The 25,238-nt window shown below is 47.3% G+C and overlaps 1 protein-coding gene across 1 annotated transcript in view; it reads right to left on the minus strand.

The window, feature by feature from the left end:
• DDR2 (discoidin domain receptor tyrosine kinase 2) overlaps positions 1 to 25,238 on the minus strand; it is a 149,849-nt gene that overhangs the window by 14,500 nt on the left and 110,111 nt on the right. Inside the window, exons 9-13 of the mRNA XM_038414608.2 lie at positions 24,923 to 24,985; positions 15,397 to 15,527; positions 14,552 to 14,762; positions 12,827 to 13,050; positions 1,592 to 1,719 (exon numbers count right to left, since the gene is read on the minus strand). Of these exons, the coding sequence (XP_038270536.1) occupies positions 1,592 to 1,719; positions 12,827 to 13,050; positions 14,552 to 14,762; positions 15,397 to 15,527; positions 24,923 to 24,985 (757 nt within the window). The remainder of the gene's footprint in view (positions 1 to 1,591; positions 1,720 to 12,826; positions 13,051 to 14,551; positions 14,763 to 15,396; positions 15,528 to 24,922; positions 24,986 to 25,238) is intronic.

The following is a 25,238-nucleotide window of genomic DNA, read 5'->3' on the forward strand; positions in this document are numbered from 1 at the left end:
GGGAAATCTTTGGTTAGCTTAAACTCAAAAAGGAAGCTTACAAGAAGTGGAAATTTGGACAGATGACTAGGGAGGAGTATAAAAATATTGCTTGAGCATGCAGGGGTGTAATCAGGAAGGCCAAGGCATGATTGGAGTTGTAGCTAGCAAGGGATGTGAAGAGTAACAAGAAGGGTTTCTACAGGTATGCAGGGAAAGTGTGGGACCCTTACTAAATGGGGGAGGCAACATAGTGACAGAGGATGTGGAGAAAGCTGAAGTACTCGATGCTTTTTTTGCCTCGGTCTTCACAGACAAGGGCATCTCCCAGACTGCTGCACTGGGCAACACAGCATGGAGAGAAGGTAAGTAGCCCTTAGTGGTGAAAGAACAGGTTAAGGACTATTTAGAAAAGTTGGACATGCACAAGTCCATGGGGCCAGATGCACTGCATCCAAGGGTGCTGAGGGAGTTGGCTGATGTGATTGCAGAGCCATTGGCCATTATCTTAGAAAATTCGTGGCAATCGGGGGAGGTCCCGGACGATTGGAAAAAGGCAAATATAGTGCCCATATTTAAAAAAGGAAGAAGGAATCTGGGGAACTACAGACCAGTCAGCCTTACTTCAGTGCCTGGCAAAATCATGGAGCAGGTCCTCAAGGAATCCATTTTGAAGCACTTGGAGGAGAGGAAGGTGATCAGGAACAGTCAACATGGATTCACCAAGGGCAAGTCATGCCTGACCAACCTGATTGCCTTCTATGATAAGATGACAGGAACACAATTCTAAGCAGGGCTTGTAAAAACAACCAGGACCCTTTAGACAGATCCCTCTGGGGGGCAAGGAGCTTAGACCCCAGACTTGGGGTTCCCTGCGTTTCCCAGCCAGCCCAAAACTGAAACTCCACTTATGCAGTCTCACTCCTCCTCCCTCCGGCTCCTCCTCCAGCCTTTGTCCAATTTCCCGGGCAAAGGTGTCACCTGGCCCCATCCCCCTCCTGGCTCAGGTTACAGGCTCAGGTATCGTCCCTCAAGTCAAGTCAGCCCCTGCTATTCCATCCCTCATGCAGACAGTCCCAGTAAAACTCCCCTGCAACATTCCCAGGTCAGTCCGTCCTCTCCCTGCTGTGTCACATACCCATGAAAGCTTATGCCCAAATAAATCTGTTAGTCTTTAAGGTGCCACCAGACTCCTCATAACTATGTAATGAAAGGCTGCACAGTTACACCCACCCACAAGGGGGCCACATGCAACCCCATCTCTGGCATCTCCTGACTCCTCAATGCATTCTCCTAATGCTGCTTTTGAATGGAATTCCCGAGTTTTAAAAAAGAAATATTGTTCCATATGCCATAAGTCTTTGGCATCACCAGAATGCCCTGTGCCATGCAAGGAGAATGCTCAGAGCAAAGCCTTTGCTGCCTCCATTGTGTCCCTTGATAAACCATGTATCGGTCACATTTCAAAAGGGTCTAGGGAACTGAGGAGACTTGAGTTGCTTTTGAAAATGGGACTTAGTCTCCTGTTACCCAGGGCTTGTATGAATTTTTTTGAGTGAGGCTCAAGCTTCCAGTACATACTGAGTCGTCAAACTCCACATGACCCCAATACCTGGCATTCTTGTTGGCATCTGCTCGCAGCATTTTCACAGCCACCAGGACAGGTTGGTTGGAGCTGACATCCAACGCAAAATCTTTGTCCATGAACTTTTCCATCCCCTCCACTTCGCAGAGATGAACCTAGAGGGGGGCAATGGGTAGGGTTTACCTTTGCCATCTGGTTCTCTATTTCCAGAACCTGGGACTTCCTTAGGGGTCAAATCAGAGTAACTCATTCTTACCCTCAAACCTGAACTAAATCAGACCCTTTGAAAATTCTGTTAGCGCAATTATTTTCAGTTCTAATAATTCCCATGGCTGCTTTGCCAGCTCTAGGTCCTAACAATAATAACACCTGTCAAAGAGTTACTGATTGATTTTGTTTTATTACACTACAAGCCCCTATCACTCACCATGCCCAGAAAAACAAGGATCTTGTAGAGCGCTCTAAGCAAAAGCATGGATGACAGTAGCTGCATCGGCAAGAAAGGGCGATACAACCGTCTCAAAAGTCGACCACTGCTGCTACCTGATCCTCAGAATGCAGCCACGGAGCTAATATGACCCACAAGTTGTAAAGTGGAATAAGAAATGGTAGGAGCAGACCCGAGCCAAGGCACCACCACATATGGCCAGCAGCAGCATAGTCCTCTTCTGGAAACTGGATCTGACACAATGGGGCCACCTCACTCTGCAGATCTGCTCCCCAAGAATGTTACATGCCGTCTGATGACCAAAATAAATCTTTTCTGCCTTTCACTCCTGTCCGTGCCAACACAACCAAGGCTGAGTAAGCCAGAACCAGCAACAGAACTGTTTACTCAGATCCAATCAGTGACAACTGCATCACCCTCCCTGAAAACAATGGGATTCCACAGCTGTCCCCATGGGCATAATATAGTCTGAAGAACTAGTGATAATTTGGAAATGGAAAGAACCCATCTTGACTGGAAGGGCCCAGGCTGAGTTTGCATGAGGTGTATGATCTCTGTGCTTCCCGAGCACAAAAAGAACTCTTTTGCTAGTTTTGACAAGGCCTTGTGGGAGTTATACACTTTCAGATAGCATCGACCGTCAGTAACTCTATTGCACTGCTACATAGCTTTGTTCTGCTGAAGCAAAATGGTGTCTGTGGAACCATGTACCTAGTACTTTCGTCTCAGCTTTCACAACATGAATTCAACACGTTTGAAATAAAATCCATCTTCTGGGTTCTGTTCTGTCATTGGCACAGATGTCCTTTGCTAGGGCTGTGCAATGCAGAGAGACTACAAAGGGAGGCCATGCAGAGAGGGGCTTCAAGCCCAGTGGTGCACAGAGGATGATGTATGTGGAGTCATCAGGCTCAAATCCCATTGCAGGACATGTAAGCAGCACACAGTTCCCAAGAATCCCAAAGAGGGATTCATTCCTATCCTAAATGTGTCCCACACACACTTTGGAGCAACATCAACATTAGACATGGTCATAACTGTTAGAATCGCTACTCTAGGCATAAAGTGAAAGGAATGCGAGTCTGCCTTCCAAGTGAGGTCACTGGAATTGCTCTACCTCAGGCTGAGTCTGAAGGGACGTTTTCTAGTTTCCAGCAATCACAGAGTTGTTCTGTGTCAGATCAGGACGAACCCCACCCAAGGCCCCTGCTACCAATGTTGACAGAAGCACAGTCAAATCTTGAGAGCTCATTGGAAAATGGAATTTCTGTCCCTAGGGAAATTCCAAAATGTGTTTTCATCCTGAATCAGGACAAATAGTCAAAATTTTGATATATTCTAAAACATCAGAAGAACCTTATCAAAACATTTCTTTGTGATCATATAAAAAATGAAACAGAACAAGGAAGTTGGAATGAAATGAAATGAAATGAGGAAGTTGAACAAAATGCCTCCTTTTGAGTTTGAATCATTTTGAAATTTTTGATTGAAAAATCTCATCAGAATTGACACATTCCCTCAAAACATTTTGTTTTTGACAAAACTGCATTTTCCAACGGAAACCTGTTCCAGCGAAACTTTTCTGATCTGCCCTGGAAATCTTGCTTTGGCAGAAGCCGTGGAGAAAATAATTTTTGGCAAATGCACTGGAAAATAGTGCTTTGATGGAAAAGGAAGCTATTTGGGAGAAAAAAAACAAAATGATGAAGTGAAATCCTAAAGAAACTTTAGCACTATTCCCATTTTTATATTTGAAATTGAATACTCATGCTACTGCTATTAAGTATAATTAGATAATTTCACAAAAAATGTGGAATTAAATGCAACATTTTATATGAGTAAAAATGTAATAGATTCATAGATCTTAGAATCGTAGGGTTAGAAGGGACAGAAAGGGGCATCTCTTAACCACCTGCCACAATGCAGAATTTGTTGTGTCTAAACCATCCAAGACAGATGGCTATTTGGCCTCCTTTTGAAAACTTCCAGTGAAGGAGCTTCCACAATCTCCCTAGGCAGTCTGTTCCATTGTCCTGCTGCTCTTACAGATAGGAATTTTTTCCTGAAATTTAATCTAAATCTGCTGTGTTGTAATTTGAACCCATTGCCTCTTGTCCTGCCCTTGGTAGCAAAAGAACAACTTTTCTCCATCTTTATGGTAACCTTTCATGTATCTGAAAACTAGTCATATCCCCCCTTAATCTCCTCTTTTCCAAACTAAACATAGCCAGTTCCTTCAGCCTTTGCTCATATGACTTGCACTCTATCCCTTTGATCATCTTTGTTGCTTGCCTCTGGATCCTTTCCAGTTTCTACATCTTTTCTATGTATTGGTGACCAAAATTGGACACCATACTCCAGCTGAGGCCTAACAGCATTGAGTAGAGCGGTACTATCACCTCCTGTGATTTGTATGCTATGTCTCTGTTAATACACCCTAAAATTGCATTTGCTTTTTTTTGCAACAGCTTCACATTGCTGACTCGTGTTGAGGTTGTGATCCACCACTACTCCCAGATCCTTCTCAGCAGTGCTGCTGCCAAGCCAGTTTTCCCCCATTCTGCATTTGATATTTTTCCCTTAAGTGTATCACCTTACATTTGTCTTTGTTGAATTTCATTTTGTTGTTGACAGCCCAGTTCTCCAATTTACCAAGATCCCTCTGAATTTTAGCTCTATCCTTCAAAGTATTGCCAACCCTCCCCTCCCGCCCAGCTTTGTGTCATCTGCAAATTTGATCAGGATGCTTTCTATTCCTATATCCAGGTCATTAATAAAGATGTTAAACTACACTGGGCCCAGAACAGATCCCTGGGGAACTCCACTTGAGACCTCCCCCATCATTCCATTGATAGTTACTCTTTGTTTGCGGTTGTTTAACCAATTATGTATCCACTTAATGGTAGTTCTGTCGAACCTGCATTTCTCCAGCTTAGCTATCAGGATGTGACATGGGACCGTGTCAAAAGCCTTGCTAAAGCCCAGGTATATGATCTCCACCGCATTCCCCCTATCCACTAAATCAGTTACCCTGTCAAAGAAGGACATCAAGCTGGTTTGTCATGATTTGTTCTTGGTAAATCCTGCTGGCTGCTAGTGATCACCCTTCATCCCCCAGGTATTTGCAAATTGAATGTTTCACACATTGCTCTAGTAGTTTCGCAGGGATCAAAGTCAGGCTGACTGGTCTCTAGTTCCCCAGCACGTCTTTTTTCCCCTTTTTAAAGATTGGCACTACGTTAGTCCTTCTCCAGTCTTCCAGGACCTCTCTTGTCATCCAAGACTTTGTAAATGTTATTGCCAGTGGCTCAGAGACTTCTTCAACTAATTCCTTCAGTACCCTCTGGCCCTGCTTATTTGAATTAATTCAAATTGGTAAGAAGATCTCTGATGTGTTCTTTACTTATCTTGATCTGCATCCCTTTCTCTTTATTGTCTATGGTAACTTTGCTAGTCATCCAGTCACATGTTATTTTTTGAAAAACAACTGAAGGCATTGAGCAGCTCTGCCTTCCTATCACCTTCTGTTACCAGCTCAAGTTCTCCATTGAGCAGCAGACCAACACCATCCCTGATCTTTCTTTTTTGTCTGACATATTTGAAGAACCTCTTTCTGTTGTCTCTAACATTTTTTGCCAGCTGTAACTCATTCTTTGCCTTGGCTTTCATGATTTTGCTCCTACATGCTCTTGCTATTCCCATGTATACTTCCTTGATGACATGCCCCTCCTGCCATATCCTGTACGTATCCGTTTTGGTTTTTAGATAGCTGAAAAACTCCTTGTGCAGCCACATTGGCTTCCTGTGGCTCTTATGTTTCCTCTGTCAGAATAGCTTGATGTTGAGCCACTAGTAGTACATCTTTTAAGAACTGCCAACCTCCTTCAACTCCTTGGTCTTTCCATGGGACCTTGCTGACTATTTCTCTGAGTCAGCTGAAATCTACTTTTTTGAAGTCCAGTGTCCTTGTTTTGATGTTCTCATGTCCTTCTTTCCATAGGATCTTGAATTCTATCAGATCATGATCACTTCCTCCCAACTTCCCAACCTCCTTCACGTTTGCAATTCATTCATCCCTGTTCATCAAAACCAGATAAAAAATGGATGACCCCTAGTTGTTTCTTCAGAAAGCTGTCACCTACACACACTAAGAATTTGCAGGACGTACTATGTTTTGCTGCAGTAGTCTTCCAAGAGATATCAGGGAATTTAAAATCCCCATACTAGGTTATGTGTGTTAGCTGATCTTGTTACCTGCCTGTAAAATGACTCATCCACTACCTCTTCCTAATTTGATGGTTTATAATTAAGACTAGGAGTATGTTATGGAGGTCGTGGAAGTCACAGATTCCGTGACTTTCCGTGACTTCTGTGACATTGGGGCCTCAGCAGCCCAGCCACTGGAACAGCAGGGGACCCACCCCAGCTCACAGCCCTGCAGCGGGGGGAGGGGGGATCCCCAGCTTCCACACCTCCCCAGCCCTTGCGGGCAGCGGGGAATCACTGGAGCTCCCCAGTTGCCGCCTGCAGCAGGGACCCCACAGATCCCAGCCCCAGGAGGTGAAGGGAGGGGACCCACAGTTCTCAGTCGGTGTGAGCCATGGGGGACCCTTCCCCCAGTTCATAGCCCCACGGTCAGGGGTACCTCCCAACTCCCAGCCACTGGGCAGGGGGCCGCAGCGATGGAGAATCCACCACAACTCTTGGTAAATTGTTCCAGTGGTTAATTCCTTTCACTGTTCCAATGTGTCTTATTTCTTCTTCGAATTTGTCTAACTTCTGCTTTGAACTATGGGTCCTCATTATGTTAACTAAAATGCTGTCTGCTATCAGAAATCTCTTCCCCATCTCAGTACTTATAGATTGATCATGTCACTGCCTCACTTTCTCTTGGATAAGCTACTAGATTACACTTCTTTAGTCTCTCAGGCCTGGTCTACAGTACGCGGTTATTTTGGAATTAGCCGAGTTACCTCGAAATAAAACTGATTCCATCCACTTGACCAAACAAGATTTTTTGATTTAAAGGGCTCTTTACTCTAATATCTGTACTCCACCTTGGCAAGTGGAGTAGCGCTAAAATCGAGATCGCAGTTCCAGGTTCCAGGTACTGTGGACGCAATTCAACGATATTGGCCTCTGGGAGCTATCCCAGAATGCTCCCTTGTGACCACTCTGGACAACACTCTGAACTCCGATGCACTAGTCAGACAGGCAGTAAAAGCCCCAGGAACTTTTGAATTTCCTGTTTGGTCACTATCAGCACAGGTGAACATCAGCACAGTCCACCATCACAGGCGACCATGCAGAGTCCACCATCACAAGAGACCACGCAGTCCCGGATTCGCAGACGAACTCCAGCATGGTCCGAATGGGAGGTAGTAGATCTTATTGCATGTTGGGGAGACAAATCTGTTATGGCAGAACTACGTTCCAAAAAAAGAAACGCAAATACGTACGCTAAAGTCTCCATGGCCATGACGGAAAGAGTCTACACCAGGGACACAGAACAGTGTCGTACAAAAATCAAGGAGCTCAGGCAAGCGTACCAAAATGCCAGGGAGGCAAATAGGCACTCTGGGTCACAGCCCATACATGCCGCTTCTACCGTGAGCAGCATGCAATTATGGGGGGTGACGCCACCACTACCCCACCACTGTCCATGGACACCTGAAAGGGGGGAGTAGCATGGAGCGAGGAGAATGAGTTTTTGGAGGATGAAGAAGAGGAGGAGGAGGACAGTGCACAGGTAGCAAGTGGGGAATCTGTTTTCCCCCCTAGCCAGGAACTATTCTTAACACTGGAGCCAATAGCCTCCCCCTACTCCCAAAGCATGCTCCTGGACCATGACCCTGGAGAAGGCACTAATGAAGATATTGAACAAAACCAGCCTCAGGACCGACACTTGGGGCATTCCGCTTGATACTGGCTGCCAACTAGACATGGAGCCATTGATCACTACTCATTGAGCCCGACAATCTAGCCAGCTTTCTATCCACTTTATAGTCCATTCATCCAGCCCATACTTCTTTAACTTGCTGGTAAGAATACTGTGGGAGACCGTGTCAAAAGCTTTGCTAAGGTCAAGGAATAACATGTCCACTGCTTTCCCCTCATCCACAGCACCAGTTATCTCATCATAGAAGGCAATTAGATTAGTTAGGCATGACTTGCCCTTGGTGAATCCATGTTGACTGTTCCTGATCACTTACCTCTCCTCTAAGTGCTTCAGAATTGATTCCTTGAGAACCTGCTCCATGATTTTTCCAGGGACTGAGGTGAGGCTGACTGGCCTGTAGTTCCCAGGATCTTCCTTCTTCCCTTTTTTAAAGATGGGTACTACATTAGCCTTTTTCCAGTCGTCCGGGACCTCCCCCGATCACCATGAGTTTTCAAAGATAATGGCCAATGGCTCAGCAATCATATCCACGAACTCCTTTAGCACTCTTGGATGCAGCACATCAGGCCTCATGGACTTGTGCTCGTCCAGCTTTTCTAAATAGTCCCGAATCACTTCTTTCTTCACAGAGGGCTGGTCACCTCCTCCCCATGCTGTGCTGCCCTGTGCAGTAGTCTGGGAGCTGACCTTGTTTGTGAAGACAGAGGCAAAAAAAGCATTGAGTACATTAGCTTTTTCCACATCCTCTGTCACTAGGTTGCCTCCCTCATTCAGTAAGGGGACCACACTTTCCTTGACTTTCTTCTTGTTGCTAACATACCTGAAGAAACCCTTCTTGTTACTCTTAACATCTCTTGCTAGCTGCAACTCCAAGTGTGATTTGGCCTTCCTGATTTCACTCCTGCATGCCCAAGCAATATTTTTATACTCTTCCCTGGTCATTTGTCCAGTCTTCTACTTCTTGAAAGCGTCTTTTTTGTGTTTAAGATCATCAAGGATTTCACTATTAAGCCAAGCTGGTTGCCTGCCATATTTGCTATTCTTTCTACACATCGGGATGGTTTGTCCCTGTAACCTCAATAAGGATTCTTTAAAATACAGCCAGTTCTCCTGGACTCCTTTCCCCCTCATGTTATTCTCCCAGGGGATCTTGCCCATCAGTTTCCTGAGGGAGTCAAAGTCTGCTTTTCTCAAGCCCAGGGTCCGTATTCTGTTGCTCTCCTTTCTTCCTTTGTGTCAGGATCCTGAACTCGACCATCTCATGGTCACTGCCTCCCAGGTTCCCATCCACTTTTGCTTCCCCTACTAATTCTTCCTGGTTTGTGAGCAGCAGGTCAAGAAGAGCTCTGCCCCTAGTTGGTTCCTCCAGCACTTGCACCAGGAAATTGTCCCTTACACTTTCTAAAAACTTCCTGGATTGTTTATGCACCGCTGTATTGCTCTCCCAGCAGATATCAGGGTGGTTGAAGTCTCCCATGAGAACCAGGGCCTGCGATCTAGTAACTTCCGTTAGTTACCGGAAGAAAGCCTTGTCCACCTCATCCCCCTGGTCTGGGATGAGTCGCATAAAGCGTTACATGAATTCGAAGAGAGGAGGGACATGTGCAATGAGAGCAGGCAGGATGCTATGGTCAAGCTCATGGGGGAGCAAACTTACATGCTCCGCTGTATGGTGGATCTAATGCGGGAAAGGCAGCAAGACCACAGACTGCCGCTGCAGCCCCTGAATAACCACCCTCCCGCCTCCCCAGGTTCCATAGCCTCCTCACCCAGACACCCAATAACACAAGGCGGGGAGGTTACGGGGACCCACACAGTCAACCCCAGAGGATTGCACAAGCAGCAGAAAGCTGGCATATCCTAAATTTTGATTTGGTTTCTGGACTTGTCCTTCCCTCCTCCTCCACCCCCCTAACCAAATACCCCCCTCCCCCATCTAGCTCCTGATTTCTCTCAATGTTTTGTGCAACAAATAATAAAGAATGTTTTTTAAACAATTGTGACTTCATTTCCTTTCATATATATATATATAGGGGGTGGGTAACTTTAAGAGAAACAACCACAACTGTCACATTGTACCCTGGCCAGTCATGAAACTGGCTTTCAAAGCTTCTCTGATGTGCAGCATGCCCTGCTGCACTCTTCTAATCGCCTGTTGTCTGGCTGTGTGAAACTAGCCGCCAGGCGAGTTGCCTCCACCTCCCGCCCCGCCATAAATGTCTCCCCCTTACTTTCACCGATATTGTGGATATTGTCACACTACAAGCAGCAATTACAATTGGAATATTTGCAAAAAGAAAAGTACTTGTGGCACCTTAGACACTAACAAATTCATTTGAGCATAAGCTTTCGTGAGCTACAGCTCACTTAATCGGATGTAGCTCACTAAAGCTTATGCTCAAATAAATTTGTTCGTCTCTAAGGTGCCACAAGTACTCCTTTTCTTTTTGCGAATACAGACTAACACGGCTGCTACTCTGAATTGGAATATTGGTTGTGCTGAGATCTAACTGAGGCAGTAAACTGCGCCAGTGTGCTTTCAAACGTCCCAACGCACATTCTACCACCATTCTGCACTTTCTCAGCCTATAGTTGAACTGCTCCTTACTACTGTCCAGGGTGCCTGTGTACAGCTTCATGAGCCATGGCATTAAGGGGCAGGCTGGGTCCCCGAGAATAACTATAGGCATTTCAACATCCCCAACAGTAATTTTCTGGTCTGGGAAGTAAGTCCCTTCCTGCAGCTGTTCAAACAGACCAGAGTTCCTGACGATGTGAGCGTCATGCACCTTTCTCAGCCATTCCACGTTGATATCGGTGAAACGTCCCTTGTGTGTCCACCAGTGCTTGCAGCACCATGGAAAAGTACCCCTTGTGGTTTATGTACTGACCACCCCGGTGTTCCGGGGCCAAGATAGGGATATTTGTTCCGTCTATCGCCCCGCCGCAGTTAGGGAACCCCAGCGCATTAAAGCCGTCCACAATGGTCTGCACATTTCCCAAAGTCACTACCTCTGATAGCAGCTGGTCAATGATTGCGTTGGCTACCTGCAGCACAGCAGCCCCCACAGTAGATTTGCCCACTCCAAACTGATTCCTGACTGACCAGTAGCTGTCGGGCATTGCAAGCTTCCACAGGGCTATGGCCACTCGCTTCTCAACTGTGAGGGCTGCTCTCATTGTGGTGTCTTTGCGCTTCTGGGCAGGGGACAGCAAGTCACAAAGTTCCATGAAAGTGGCCCTAGACATACGAAAGTTTCTCAGCCACTGGGAATCATCCCATACCGGCAACACTATGCAGTCCCAGCAGTCTGTGCTTGTTTCCTGGGCCCAGAATTGGCATTCTACGGCATGAACATGGCCCAACACCACCATGATCTCCCAATCGCCACATGCCGTGCCATCTGTGTCCATGTCCTCATCACTACCACAATCGCGTTGTCGTCGCTTCCTCGCCCGGTTTTTGCAGGTACTGCACATACTGCTGGATAATGCGCGAGGTATTTACAATGGTGAAAACTGCAGCAGAGATCTGATCAGGCTCCATGGCTATGGCGCCTGCATGGGTAATCCTGAAAAAAGGGTGTGAAACATAGGAGAGCAGAGTGGCAGCAGAAGCTGTGCTGTTCAGTTCACAGTAGCCGAACAAAGGCTGAAAATGGTTGTCTTCTGTAGCTTTCACGGAGGTGGGAGCCCAGGACAGACAACATGGAGAAGCTTGGAAGCTTGGCAATAGCGGGAGAGCAGAGTTGGCAGCAGAAACTGTGCTGTTCAGTTCACGATGGCCGAGCAGAGTTGGCAGCGGAAGCGTTCAATGAGGAAGAGAAAGAGTAGATAGTAGAGATTATATAGGAAGATGAGAGGAAATGAGAGGTGGATTTATAGCAGCAGAAGAGTAGTGGTGCACTACCTGCTGAAAGCAGTATGGCGTCTGCACGCCAAAAAGGCGCGAAACGATTGTCTGCCGTAGCTTTCTGATGACGCACACCCAGAAACACCCGCGAGAATGTTTTTGCCCCATCATACACTGGGAGTTTAACCCAAATTCCAATGGGCGGCAGGGACTGTGGGATAGCTACCCACAATGCACCGCTCCGACATTCAATGCTAGCCTTGGTACTGTGGATGCACTCCACCGAATTCACACGCTTTAGTGGGGACACACAAGATCGAATGTATAAAATAGCTTCTGAAAATTCGAATAGAAGAATTTCAAAATAATTTCGTACGTAGACATACCCTCAGTGTAAGGCATGAAGAGTTAACAGTTTTCTGCCAAAGGATATTTATTCACCTCTCTCTGTGGGTCCACATGTAAGTTAAGGATTGTAGGTTAATGCAATGGGGAGTCATTGACATATCAAATTGTGGGGAGGGGAGGGATGTGAAGTCAGCGGGAAGGCAGCACGCTGGAGAGCAAGCTACAGGGGTTATCATGACTCATGGTACAAACAATGAACTTGGGGATATAATTAGAAGGCAAAGACAACACCCCTTTATCCTGCACCTAGGAAATAATTGGGCAGTAGATTTTATAGTCATGGGCATTTGTTCAGCACTTATTTACAGGGACCAATACCACCTTTTGAACAACAACACATCACTTCCTGCAGCATCAAGCTGGGCCCTGGAGATCCCCCATCCCAGGTACTGACCGAGGCTCATTCAGTTTAGCTTTCAAGAAACAACCCCACTGCACCCCAAAGTGGTTCTGCTGCAGGCTACCTGCATACAGCAGGTGACTCACCAGAGATCCCTTCATCTCCTTCAGCACCAGGGTATATTTTTCTCTGGTGGTGGAAGAACACTGTTGTCATTGGCTCTGTTCCAGCAGAACTCTGGTCCATCCTAACAACTGCACAAAGGAGCAGACAGGATTTGGAGAGAACGTAAGAGCCCAAGACAAGACACTCACCTCCCCAAACTGGCCTTCTCCAAGCTTCTCCTTGAAGGTTAGCAGTTTCCTAGGGAACTCTTCTACAGCCACATCCTTGCCAGAGAGCAGGTCCATAGTGATGGCAGGCACAGAGTAGGTGTTGCTGCCTGTAACCCCCTGCAGATTTACAATGTCAGCCTCTGCGTAATGGGGGACTCCCTCGGGACCACTTGGCTGGGCGGGTTTGAGGACTCCACTGCAGCCTGGGAAGAAAAGAGCATGAGAACACCTCAGATGCTCAGCACTTTTCCCCTGGAGCCCAAGTCACATAGAGAATGCTCTGGGCCATCTGCTTTCTCAGATGCCAGGGGAGGACAGACCAGGCTTTGGGGGAGCTTAAAGGGGTCTGAGACCTGTACAATCTTCTCAGCTCCCTGAAACTTCACTCCAAGCTTCCAGGCCTGGTTATGATTGGTGCCGTGGGTGACAAGGGGAGAGAGGGGAAGCCAGTAGCATCCTCATACAAAACTTGTGCCCCGTGCTCAGAAGGCATCAGCAAACTCTTCAAATCCACGGCTGGGAGCAGTTCTAATTGTTCCTTCCCATGCAACTGACTTTGCATTTGTCAATATTAAATTTCAGTCTGATGTCATGCTGCCCATTCCCCCAGTCTGGTTAAATCCCTGGGAAGTTCTTCCTCCAGTCCTGACTAATCTGAAAAGAGGCAGTGTGGGCTAGCAGACAGGACACTGTGATGCAGGAAACATTTCTATGCCTGGCTCTGCTGCTGGGTGATCTTGGGAGAGTCACTGCTCTACTCTGTGCCTCAGTTTCCCCAAGTGTAAAATGAAGATAATAAATGATACTGAACTGCTTGGTAAAATACTTTAAGGTCTCCAGATGGAAAGTACTAGCTATGAGCTATGTATTACTATTAAATAATTTTATCATTTGCACATTTTGCCACTTCACTTTTCCAGATCTTTGATAAACAGGTAACTAACCAACATAGCACAAATGTCAAATTCCATATTAAGTTGAAATACTTGCCGATTGAACTGTCTTAGTCACAGACTTATTTCATTAACAACAGACTGCACATAGCAAGGGCAAATTGAAATTTTGTAATGAAATAAAATACACAGCTCATCTTAACGTGGCTCAGGGAAACTGGGCCTAGCACTGGGATACGGGACTGGGACCTCTAGGCTGTTGGTTCAAATTTACCCCAGGTTGGCATTGGTCTAAAGTCACTCCCACTGGGATGGCTGTCGTGGGATGCGATTCCCATGTGAAGTGAAATGGTTTCACTCCATTTCCCAGTGGATGCATGACTAGTCCTGGTTGAAATGTTTCTGTCTAAACTGTGGATGTAATCCAACCAAAAAGACCACCCTATAGAGGAGGCACACTGAACAACAACTCCCCTGAGGCACTACAGCAGTAGTTTCAAGCCAAAATGTTTTGGCTGAAATTTTTCAATTTTTGAGTTTGCACAGAAAAAAATAAACATTTTCTGCAAGGGAACTTTCTTGTTTGTGCCCAACTATACACATGACCCTAAAAATGGCTCCACCACAAGTATCAGTGTGAGCACGTGCTCCTTGCTAGCAGATCAAGGATGGAGTGAGACTGAATGCCACTACTATCCCCGACTGGATGCCTCCGGAGCAGGCACAGCAGGGTATTGCAGGAGCATTCTGCTGCTCATTGTTTGCTCAAACAAGGCTGTGTTAGCCGTAGAACTTGCTTGTTAATTCTCACCTGCCTCTTCGTCTCCTGGGGCAAACTCTGGCAGTTTGCGGATCAACCGTGAGGGCTCCTGGTAGTCTGGGCCCAGGGGGAAGATACGGTCATAGGTGGAGTTGGACTCCTGCTCACTGGACGAGGAGGAGTGGTTGTGGTTGAACATGCTGGATTCGCTAGGCAGGGAAAGGCTGACAGTCATTTCATCGTCCAGCATCCGACGAGACGCCTGAGAGATGGGGATGCAGAAGGAGAAAGTACAGGGACACAGCAAAGGACATTCCTCACTCTGGACAAACAGTGGACCAAAGCAGCAAGACAAATCATGTGGGCCAAAAAGTCCTGTTTGGCAGCCCTGCCTAGTTAACCTTCCTGTTAACCAGGCAGGGCTGCTGAATCCAGGGGCAGCTGGGGAATAGTCCCCTGAACCACGGGGGGGAGGGGGGAAGGGGGAGAGGAGGAGGGAGCTGCCAGGGGACCCCACGAGGAGGGAGGCTCCCAGAGCGCAGGCCCCAGCTCAAGCCTGAATGTCTACACAACAGTTTTACAACCATGAAGCCCGTGTCCTGCAAGCCCAAGTCAGCTGATCTGGGCCAGCTGTAGCCATGTCATGGGTCTTTTATTCCAGTGTAGAAGCACCCTCAGTGGCTAGATGAAATCAGTCTGCACAAGCAGGTCCATGCACTTGACTGTGAGCTTCAGGGGGGATGCAAGTGGTGCACATTGCCAGCTAGGCCTCACCCTGAACAAACTCCACTACTGTCAGGGCTGTGCTGACGTCACCTGAGGGGCTGATGTGCAGCCGCAAGACTGAACCTAGTACTGGCAGAGCCTTTACAAAGAAGCCTCCAGGATCTGCTCACCTTCTCCAGCATCTTTTGCCAGAACTGCCTCCACAGGATGATGACAATGATGGCCACCAGGATGAAGATGATTGCCACCAGGCAGCCAATCAGGATGCGTGTGTTGCTGTCATCCACCTTGAGGGTTGGATCTGTCAGCAGACAGGAGAAAGCAGAAGTCAGTGACGTTGGGAGGCTGGGTTTAACTTGGGTTCTCGTTGGAAACAGATCTCAGTCACTGGCAAGTCTATTTGGCTGTTACTTCCGGGCTTACCATCCCTACAGTGGGGCTAAATGATGAGTTTACCTCTGTCCACAGCCAGAAGCAGTGCATAACTGCACCACTCCAAAGTACTCTGCACTTCACTGCGTCCTTGGTTCCCTGTTTGCCAGCCTATCCTTGCCAGGAACAGACAACAGCAGCACAGCTCTGTTGGCCAGCATCCTGGGGGTTACCGCCAATGCTTTGTTCATTTTCCATCCCTCTGTGCAAGAGGAGGCACAGCTGGGTGGAGCCTGCTCTCCACCCTGTACATTGACTGGGGATGTGAGTGCAGGGATGCATAGGGCCAGAGACAGTCCTGCCCTCTGGGAGGCACTTCTGTGCTGGCCCCTGCTGCACTAGTGCTGCTCATCCCTTCTGTGGCCATGGAGCCTGGGACACCCAGGATTGTGAGACTGTAACTAACAATTCGAGACTCCCCATCACCACACTCATGTGTCTCTCTCACACGGTCAAAGCCCAGGGTACACACTGCTCTTCATTTTGCAGCCACAACCCTGGACTCTGTAACATCCTGACATAACAGACTAGAAAGTCTGCGAAAACTTCATTTTAACAAAAAGGGAGGCAATTAATGAACTGACTATGGAAATAACTGCACTGACTGTGCCATTATCCCTTGTGCTATTCTTATTGATATTACATTCGTTGCTTCAGACTGTTCCCACATCTTTATTGTTCAACGTGCCACTGAATTCTACATTAACACCACATAACTGCAGCGCAGAGGATGCCTGAAGAAGAGCTGGAAGCAGAATAGGTTGAAACCCAGAACTTCTGTTCTGCAGGAAAATTTGACATTCAAAAAAAAAATTATAAACACAAGTTGAAATGAGATTATATATAAAGAGTAGAAAAGTTGAAAATGTTTTGACTATTATGATGCCATGTCATAATAGGTCATTTGCAATATTGTTGTAGCAGCTGTGTTAGTCCCAGCAAATGAGAGAGACAAAGGGGTGAGATAAGAGGAGGTTACTTACATGTAACTGGAAGTTCTTTGAGATGTGTGGTCCCTATCTGTATTCCAAATGTGGGTGCGCATGCACGCCATGCACCAGAGCTGGAAGCTTTTCTTAGCAGTGTCCATTGACCCACATGTTCATCGTACATCCCTTTGTGCTTACAGCCGAGGGTTTAACAGGTGATGCAGGTCGACGCCCCTCCAGTGACCTTATTAGCTCTGAGTAGTCCAGTCCACAGCAGAGGGGATAGAGGGTGGGTATTGGAATACAAACAGGGACCACACATCCCAAAGAACCTCCAATTACAGCGAAGTAACCTCCTCTTCCTTGAGCGATGATTCCTATATGTATTCCAACTATGGCGGAGTAGTGATCAGTGTGGTGGTGGGTGCACGGAACAGAGGAAATGCAGCCTGTAGTACAGTACGGCCCACTGCAGTGTCCTCAGCCACCCTTTGAGTGATGGCACAATGGGATGTGAACATGTGTACAGAAAGCCATGTCACTACAACATGTCTTGCCACAAGACGTCCACTAGGTAGGTTGATGTGTCTGCTTGTGCTCACAAAGTGCGTTGTAAATCTATTAAGAAGCATACATTGGCTAGCAGGTGCATCCGTGAATGCTGCATGGAGACCCATTTGGAGATGCCTTAGAGGCAAGGGCTTGGCCCTTGGACTGGTCAGCGATGGCCACAAACAGTTTCATCGATGCATGAAAGGCGGAAGTCCTGTTGAGGTAGAATGCTATTGCACAGTGGATGTCGAGGGAGTGCAGGATCCTGTCTGCATAGGAGCGAGTGGTTTGGGACAGAAGACAAGGAGGTGGATGGCCTGATTGAGGTGGAACTCCACCACCACCTTTGGGAGGAACTTGGGGTGAAGCCATAAGGACACTTTATCCTTCTGGAATACAGTGTAAGGGGGGCAGTTAGCCATCATGGCCGCCAGTTCGCTGACTCATCTAGCTGAGGTAATGGACACTAAGAACATCACCTTCATGGAGAGATGGGAGAGGGAGCACGTTGCCATTTGTGAGGATGGACAAAACAAGATTGAGGTCCCATGTAGGTATGGGCTGGAGTACTGGCAGGAAGATATTGAGGAGACCCTTCATGAAATGGACAGTGGAGGGGTATGTAACAGAGGTGCCATCCACAGAGGGAGAAATACATTAAGTGCTGCCAGCTGGACCCGTGTAGAGCTGAGGGCAAGGCCCATCATTTTGAGCCCAAGGAGGTAATCGAGGATGATAGGTATGGATATCGTACTCAGTGGGTGGTGATGGCGGTAAGTTCTATGGCCCCCTTGAGGAGCAGAGCATCCACTTGTTGTTGGAGGATGGGTTCCCAGGGGAAGTCTGGGCTGGGGAGCGATGAGGAGGAAAACAAGAGGAATTCTATGGGAGTATCCTTGATGGATAATCTCCAGTACCTGACTGTCCATGGTGATTTTGCATCAGTTGTGGGAGAACAGAGCAAGACAGTCCCCAAAGGTAATATTGGGCACTGTGGAAGGCAGCGGGGGAAGGTTCGCAGTTCTTGACCTGCATGTCAAAACTGCTGTTTTGACTGCTGCTTGTATAGGGTCAAGGTGGTGGTTGTGGTGGAGGCGGGGAGTGTTGTGTGCAGTGCTGTCTATGTGGTGCCGCCTGCTGGCACTGGTAGTAGGGCAGGTAGGGGGAGGGTGGTCAGGGATGGAACGGTTGCTGCAGCTGCCTGCATCTTGGGACTGGGATGTAAATGCCAAGGGACCCAAGTGTGGCCCAAGAATCCTTCAGGGAATGGAGGGAACCGTCAATCTGGTCAGTGTCTAGTTTGTGCTCCTCAAAGGGAAGGTCCTCAATAGAGTTTTGGGCCTCCCTGAAGAATCCGGACAGTTGCGGCTAGTTATCAGAGAGTGAGAGGACGTGTTGGCCACATCCACAGTGGCCTAGAGGCCCTTTGTATACCAGTCACCCCTTGTCCACCAGGCCTGGAATTGCTGTTGTTGGCCTGGTGGCAGCTTGTCCTTGAACTCTGCTAGCCTATTATAGCTGAAGTCCTATTTGGCTAGCAGAGCCTGATAATTGGCAATGCAGAACTGCAGTCCCACTGCAGAGTTGATATTCCTGCTGCTTTGTCCGGGGGAGTAGATTTTTGTGCCCACTCCGCTGCTGCATGGAGAACAAGAGAGTTGGGGAAGGGGAGGGAAGGGGGTAAAAAGAAAGTCCTCCCCCTAGTAGGGATGAAATACTGCCTCTCTGCTCTCTTTGGTGTGGGGGCACAGGAGACAGGAGTATACCATGCTGTCCTTGCTGGTTGCAGAATAATTTCATTGATGGAGAGAGCTGCCTGAGAGGGCCTCTGGGGTTGGAGAATGTGCAGGAGCAGATGTTGCATGTCCTGGATCTCCTCCAACGGGATCCCCAGGTCCACAGACATCGTCCGGAGCAAGTCCTGGTATTGGTAGAATCTGGGAGAATAAGCGCCTTGTACAATGAGGAAGCAGCAGCAGTGTGGACCAGCAGTACTGGTTCCACATCTTCCTCCTCCTCATAAACCAATGGCGCCATCCTCAGTAGAGATCGCAGGGCACCCAGTATGGCCAAAACAAAGGGTCCCTGGGCATAAGTGGGCGTCATGGCTAACGGTACCAGGCCTCTGCAGTGGGATCATAAGCCAGGGGGTACAGCAGTCTGGGTCGTGATTCTGGGCTCGGATGGAGTATAAGTGAGAATGAGGGTTCTGACTCTGAGAGGCCCTCGGACTCCAAAGATGATTCCAGCAACAGTGGGGACCATGGGTACTGGAGGCCTGTGATGCACCAATGGGGTGTGTATGACGTTATTAATATGAACTGTGACTGTATAGATTATTGTTGCAACAAAGGTCCTATAGTGGAACCAAATCTTGTACAAAGGAGGTCAAGTAAGGTGTCTATGACAAGGCTATGATTTACTGGTTATGATGATGCTATCAGAATGCACGTATCATTTTGTATTTAAAGTACTGGCTCTACACTATCTGTATTTCAAACTTGTGCTATGCTTCTGGGTGAAACCCCAGACAGTTTGGCATCAGCACTGCCTAGCCTGCTTGATGCCCCATTAAGGACCATCAGCTATACAACTGACTCATTGAGAAAAGGCAGAGACACCTTGTGACTCAGCCAGGGATGCAGGGACATGCCTATGGACAGAACTCTGAGGTTTTTGCATGTCATGTGCTGGACTGCTCGTGTTTGGAACAAAGGAAGCACAAACCACATGGCAAAAGGACTATAAAAGGCAGCTGCATTATGTCCATTTTGTCTTCAATCCTGCTTCTTACCTCTGGAGGAACTTTGCTACAAACTGAAGCTCTGAAGAAAGGACTGAATGACCCTTCCAAACTGTGGATGAGCTCTAGAGACGTGATTTGAAACCTGCAGTTTATACCATCACTGCTACAAGCCTGAATGAAGAACTTTGCCATTACTGTATGTAATTGATTCCATTTAACCAGTTTTAATTCTCATCTATAACTCTTTCTTTTTGTGAATAAACCTTTAGATTTTAGATTCTAAAGGATTGGCAACAGCGTGATTTGTGGGTAAGCTCTGACTAGTATATTGAGCTGGGTCTAAGGCTTGGACCTTTGGGATTGGGAGAACCTTTTTTTTTTCAGTTTACTGGGGTATTGGTTTTCATGATCAATCATCCCCATAAAGAGTGGTGCTGGTGGTGATACTGGAAAAGAAAGAATTAGCAGGGGAAGCAAAAGTGGATAGGAACCTGGGAGGCAGTGACCATGAGATGGTTGAGTTCAGGATCCTGACACAAGGAAGAAAGGAGAGCAGCAGAATACGGACCCTGGACTTCAGAAAAGCAGACTTTGACTCCCTCAGGGAACTGATGGGCAGGATCCCCTGGGAGAATAACATGAGGGGGAAAAGGAGTCCAGGAGAGCTGGCTGTATTTTAAAGAATCCTTATTGAGGTTACAGGGACAAACCATCCCGATATGTAGAGAGAATAGTAAATATGGCAGGCGACCAGCTTGGCTTAACAGTGAAATCCTTGATGATCTTAAGCACAAAAAGAAACTTACAAGAAATGGAAGATTGGACAAATGACCAGGGAAGAGTATAAAAATATTGCTTGGGCATGCAGGAGTGAAATCAGGAAGGCCAAATCACACTTGGAGTTGCAGCTAGCAAGAGATGTTAAGAGTAACAAGAAGGGTTTCTTCAGGTATGTGAGCAACAAGAAGAAAGTCAAGGAAAGTGTGGGCCCCTTACTGAATGAGGGAGGCAACCTAGTGACAGAGGATGTGGAAAAAGCTAATGTACTCAATGCTTTTTTTGCCTCTGTCTTCACAAACAAGGTCAGCTCCCAGACTACTGCACAGGGCAGCACAGCATGGGGAGGAGGTGACCAGCCCTCTGTGAAGAAAGAAGTGGTTCGGGACTATTTAGAAAAGCTGGACAAGAACAAGTCCATGAGGCCGGAAGCGCTGCATCCAAGAGTGCTAAAGGAGTTGGCGGATGTGATTGCTGAGCCATTGGCCATTATCTTTGAAAACTCATGGTGATCGGGGGAGGTCCCGGATGACTGGAAAAAGGCTAATGTAGTGCCCATCTTTAAAAAAGGGAAGGAGGATCTGGGGAACTACAGGCCAGTCAGCCTCACCTCAGTCCCTGGAAAAACCATGGAGCAGGTCCTCAAGGAATCAATTCTGAAGCACTTAGAGGAGAGGAAAGTGATCACGAACAGTCAGCATGGATTCACCAAGGGCAAGTCACGCCTGACTAATCTAATTGCCTTCTATAACAAGTTAACTGGCTCTGTGGTTGAAGAGAAAGCAGTGGACGTGTTATTCCTTGACTTTAGCAAAGCTTTTGATACAGTCTCCCACAGTATTCTTGCCAGCAAGTTAAAGAAGTATGGGCTGGATGAATGGACTATAAAGTGGATAGAAAGCTGGCTAGATTGTCGGGCTCAGTGGGTAGTGATCAATGGCTCCATGTCTAGTTGGCAGCCAGTATCAAGTGGAGTGCCCCAAGGGTCGGTCCTGAGGCCGGTTTTGTTCAATATCTTCATTAATGATCTGGAGGATGGCATGGATTGCACCCTCAGCAAGTTTGCAGATGCCATTAAACTGGGAGGAGAGATAGGGATATGCTGGAGGTTAGAGACAGGATACAGAGGGCCCTAGACAAATTAGAGGATTGGGCCAAAAGAAATCTGATGAGGTTCAACAAGGACAAGTGCAGAGTCCTGCACTTAGGATGGAAGAATCCCATGCACTGCTACAGACTGAATGGCTAGGCAGCAGTTCTGCAGAAAAAGTAGTTACAGTGGATGAGAAGCTGGACATGAGTCAAGAGTGTGCCCTACTTGTCAAGAAGGCCAATGGCATATGCGACTGTATAAGTAGGGGCAGGGCCAGCAGATCGAGGGATGTGATTATTCCCCTCTATTCAACATTGGTGAGGCCTCATTTGGAGTACTGTGTCCAGTTTTGGGCCCCACACTACAAGAAGGATGTGAAAAAATTGGAAAGCATCCAGCAGAGGGCAACAAAATTCATTAGGGGGCTGGAACACATGGCTTATGAGGAGAGGCTGAGGGAACTGGGATTGTTTAGTCTGCGGAAGAGAAGAATGGCGGGGGGGGGGATTTGATCTGCTTTCAACTACCTGAAAGGGGGTTCCAAAGAGGATGGATCTAGACTGTTCTCAGTGGTAGCAGATGACAGAACGAGGAGTAATGGTCTCAAGTTGCAGTGGGGGAGGTTTAGGTTGGATATTAGGAAAAACTTTTTTACTAGGAGGGTGGTGAAGCACTGGAATGGGTTACCTAGGGAGGTGGTGGAATCTCCTTCATTAGAGGTTTTTAAGGTCAGGCTTGACAAAGCCCTGGCTGGGATGATTTAGTTGGGGATTGGTCCTGCGTTGAGCAGGGGGTTGGACTAGATGACCTCCTGAGGTCCCTTCCAACCCTGATATTCTATGATTCTATGAAACTGAGGGAATTGGTTATATGACTTCTGGTTAGCCAGTAGGGTAAAAGCGAAGTCCTCTCTGTTTGGGTGGATTGGTGTGCAAAGGTCCCCCAGTCTTGGGCTGTAACTGCCCTGCTCTAAGCAATTTATCCTGAATGGATACTCTCGGTGTCCTGCCAGAGGCTGCATCGTTACAACGTGCTTCTCCAGTAGCACAACAAAGGCTCATCCACCGGAGAGGGGAGTACGGTGGTGGTTGGAGGTCTGGAAAGGGTGGAGAATATGGATGCGGGAGGAACAGCTCCTTCATCAAGAGGAGCGGCTCCAAGCATCCAGGAGTGCATGACTCCCCTCTGGGCATGCCCAAGGGCCCAGGCATTGTCCGCAGTGCCAGTCAATCTGAGGGGCTCCCAGACACTGAAGGTATGGGCGGTGCATGTGCCAGTGAGGGTATCACTGGATCCTGTTTGTGTTTTGCCTTGCCCTCAACATGGGGCAGCTTGGGTGCTGGGCAGGTGGGATTCGCATGTGACCTCCCACTCTATCTGGCCTGGGGAGGAAAAGATGCACTTATGAGTGCTCAGGGCTGGGGATCTGCTCTTATGCCCATGTCCATGCTTTTTACCCTCATGGTGGGGCTTGTCCATCACCTTCGGTACTGATGGATCCAGGGCCTGGGAGGTGGAGGGGAGCTCACCGCCAGTGACTGTCTCTATACTGGTGGTTCCAGATACGAGTGTGCTTTGGTGCATGACTGCATCCATTGAGAACTTCCTGAGGCAAAGCTCTCATGCCTTCTGCGTTCAGGGTGGAAAAGACTTACAAATCGAACAGTGGGCTGTGAGGAGGGCCTTCTTGCTGAGGCAGTATAGGCAATACTGGTGCTCATTGCTCACAGAAAATAAGCATGGGCAAAAGGCACAGTTCTCAAAGCCTGGAATCCAGGCCATAGTCCCAATGTGGGGGGGTGGGGGGGAGAATCTACACTAACAATTATCTATGAAGAACAACTATGAAACACAAAATACAGCTACGTACAACTATATACAGGAACGGAAAGTAGATCACTCTCTTAGCAAGCTAAGAGTGCAAAGGAACAGGGGTTCCAACTCAGGCCATGCAGTGGTAAGAGGGAACTGGAGAGGCATCGACCCACATGGCCTATTATATCCTCTGTTGATACCCTCATGCTCACAGCTAACACTACTAAGAAAACCTTCCAACTCCAGTGCATGGCGCACATATGCACCCACATTTGGAATACATACAGCGACCATCAGTTGAAGAATATCTTTTAATTGGACCAACTTAGATCTTACTTGGCCAAGACCGAACAGTAGGCTCTTCAGAAGTTGGTCCAACAACAGATATTACCTCACCCACCTTTGCTCTCTCACAATGTGTGATATCATTTATATTATAAAATGGCTATTGTTTTTGTAATTTGTTTGGTAACTGGTATTTCCTATGTTAATTAATATGATATAATACAATGCATTATAAAAATTTGAAGTAAGTCATTTTGAAATTAAAATGTTGAAAATTTTCTAAACTTTTTCTAAATGAAATTTCCTCAAAATTGAAAAATTCTGATAGAAAAATGAGTCCATCGGAAAATTTCCAATCTGCTTTAGCTGGAGGTTTAAGCAATTTGTGATTATAAAACAATCACATTAGCTGGATGGTTCTGATAAAATGATCAGCCATGAAAGAGTAAACGATGTTGTGTTAAAACCCCATTGAAGTGACTAGGGCAGTTCACACCTCTCCAAGCTATTGTTTCAAGATGCCTGCAGACTCAGAAAGACATTGCTTGGTTTGGGCCTGGAAGGTTACCTTCACAACCATTAGGGATGGAAACATTTTTTTTTCCACTGAATCTTAGACTTAGGAGGACTGGTCCACAGTACGAGGCTTGCTGCACTGCACATTTTGCATCTGTGGACTTATGGACTACATGGGGCCCTGGCCATGGAAGGCATTTTGATCCCATGGCAATGGATGACATCATACACATCTAGACAGACACCAGGCACTCACAGGCCATGTAATCATGTGAGAGGTGTTTCTATGCCCATGTCATAGTGAAGTAGCACTTTGCCATATCGGAGTAATCTCTGGGTACTACAGCAGCTGTTACTGTCAGACTGGAGGTGGTTTCTGGTGCCTTTATTCTAACAGGGTGGCATGTGTTTCAGGAATTCAGGGGGTATATAGGAGGGCTGCATTTTATCCAGTGGCCAGTCCTTCCTTGCAGGAATATGCCACCTCTGCAGACATGATGGGGACCAGGCTCTTGAGCACACAGAATGTCCGCATACCACATCGCACATACCGTAAGTGGTGGGTGCTATGGGTGACTCAGGAGGGGCTCCGGAGTTGTTGTACATGGCTGCATCTAAGAATCAGAATTGAGGACAAGTCAGTGACGCTCACATGCCTGTGATAGCTGTTGTCAGGGCAGAATGGATTTTTCCCTGTGGCACTTAATTCATGTCACAGAGCACCTGCTCGACTTTACCTGGCCCTGCAAAGGTTCCTAGCCCTCTCCAGCCCAGGTTACCACAACTCAGCCAAGTCTGAATTTTAAAGCCTCCAAGCACAAACCCACCATTAGGGGATTCCCACTGCATGGTGCTGCTCTCCTCAAA

The sequence above is a fragment of the Dermochelys coriacea genome, chromosome 8, assembly GCF_009764565.3.
Source record: "Dermochelys coriacea isolate rDerCor1 chromosome 8, rDerCor1.pri.v4, whole genome shotgun sequence".
Classification (NCBI taxonomy): domain Eukaryota; kingdom Metazoa; phylum Chordata; order Testudines; family Dermochelyidae; genus Dermochelys; species Dermochelys coriacea.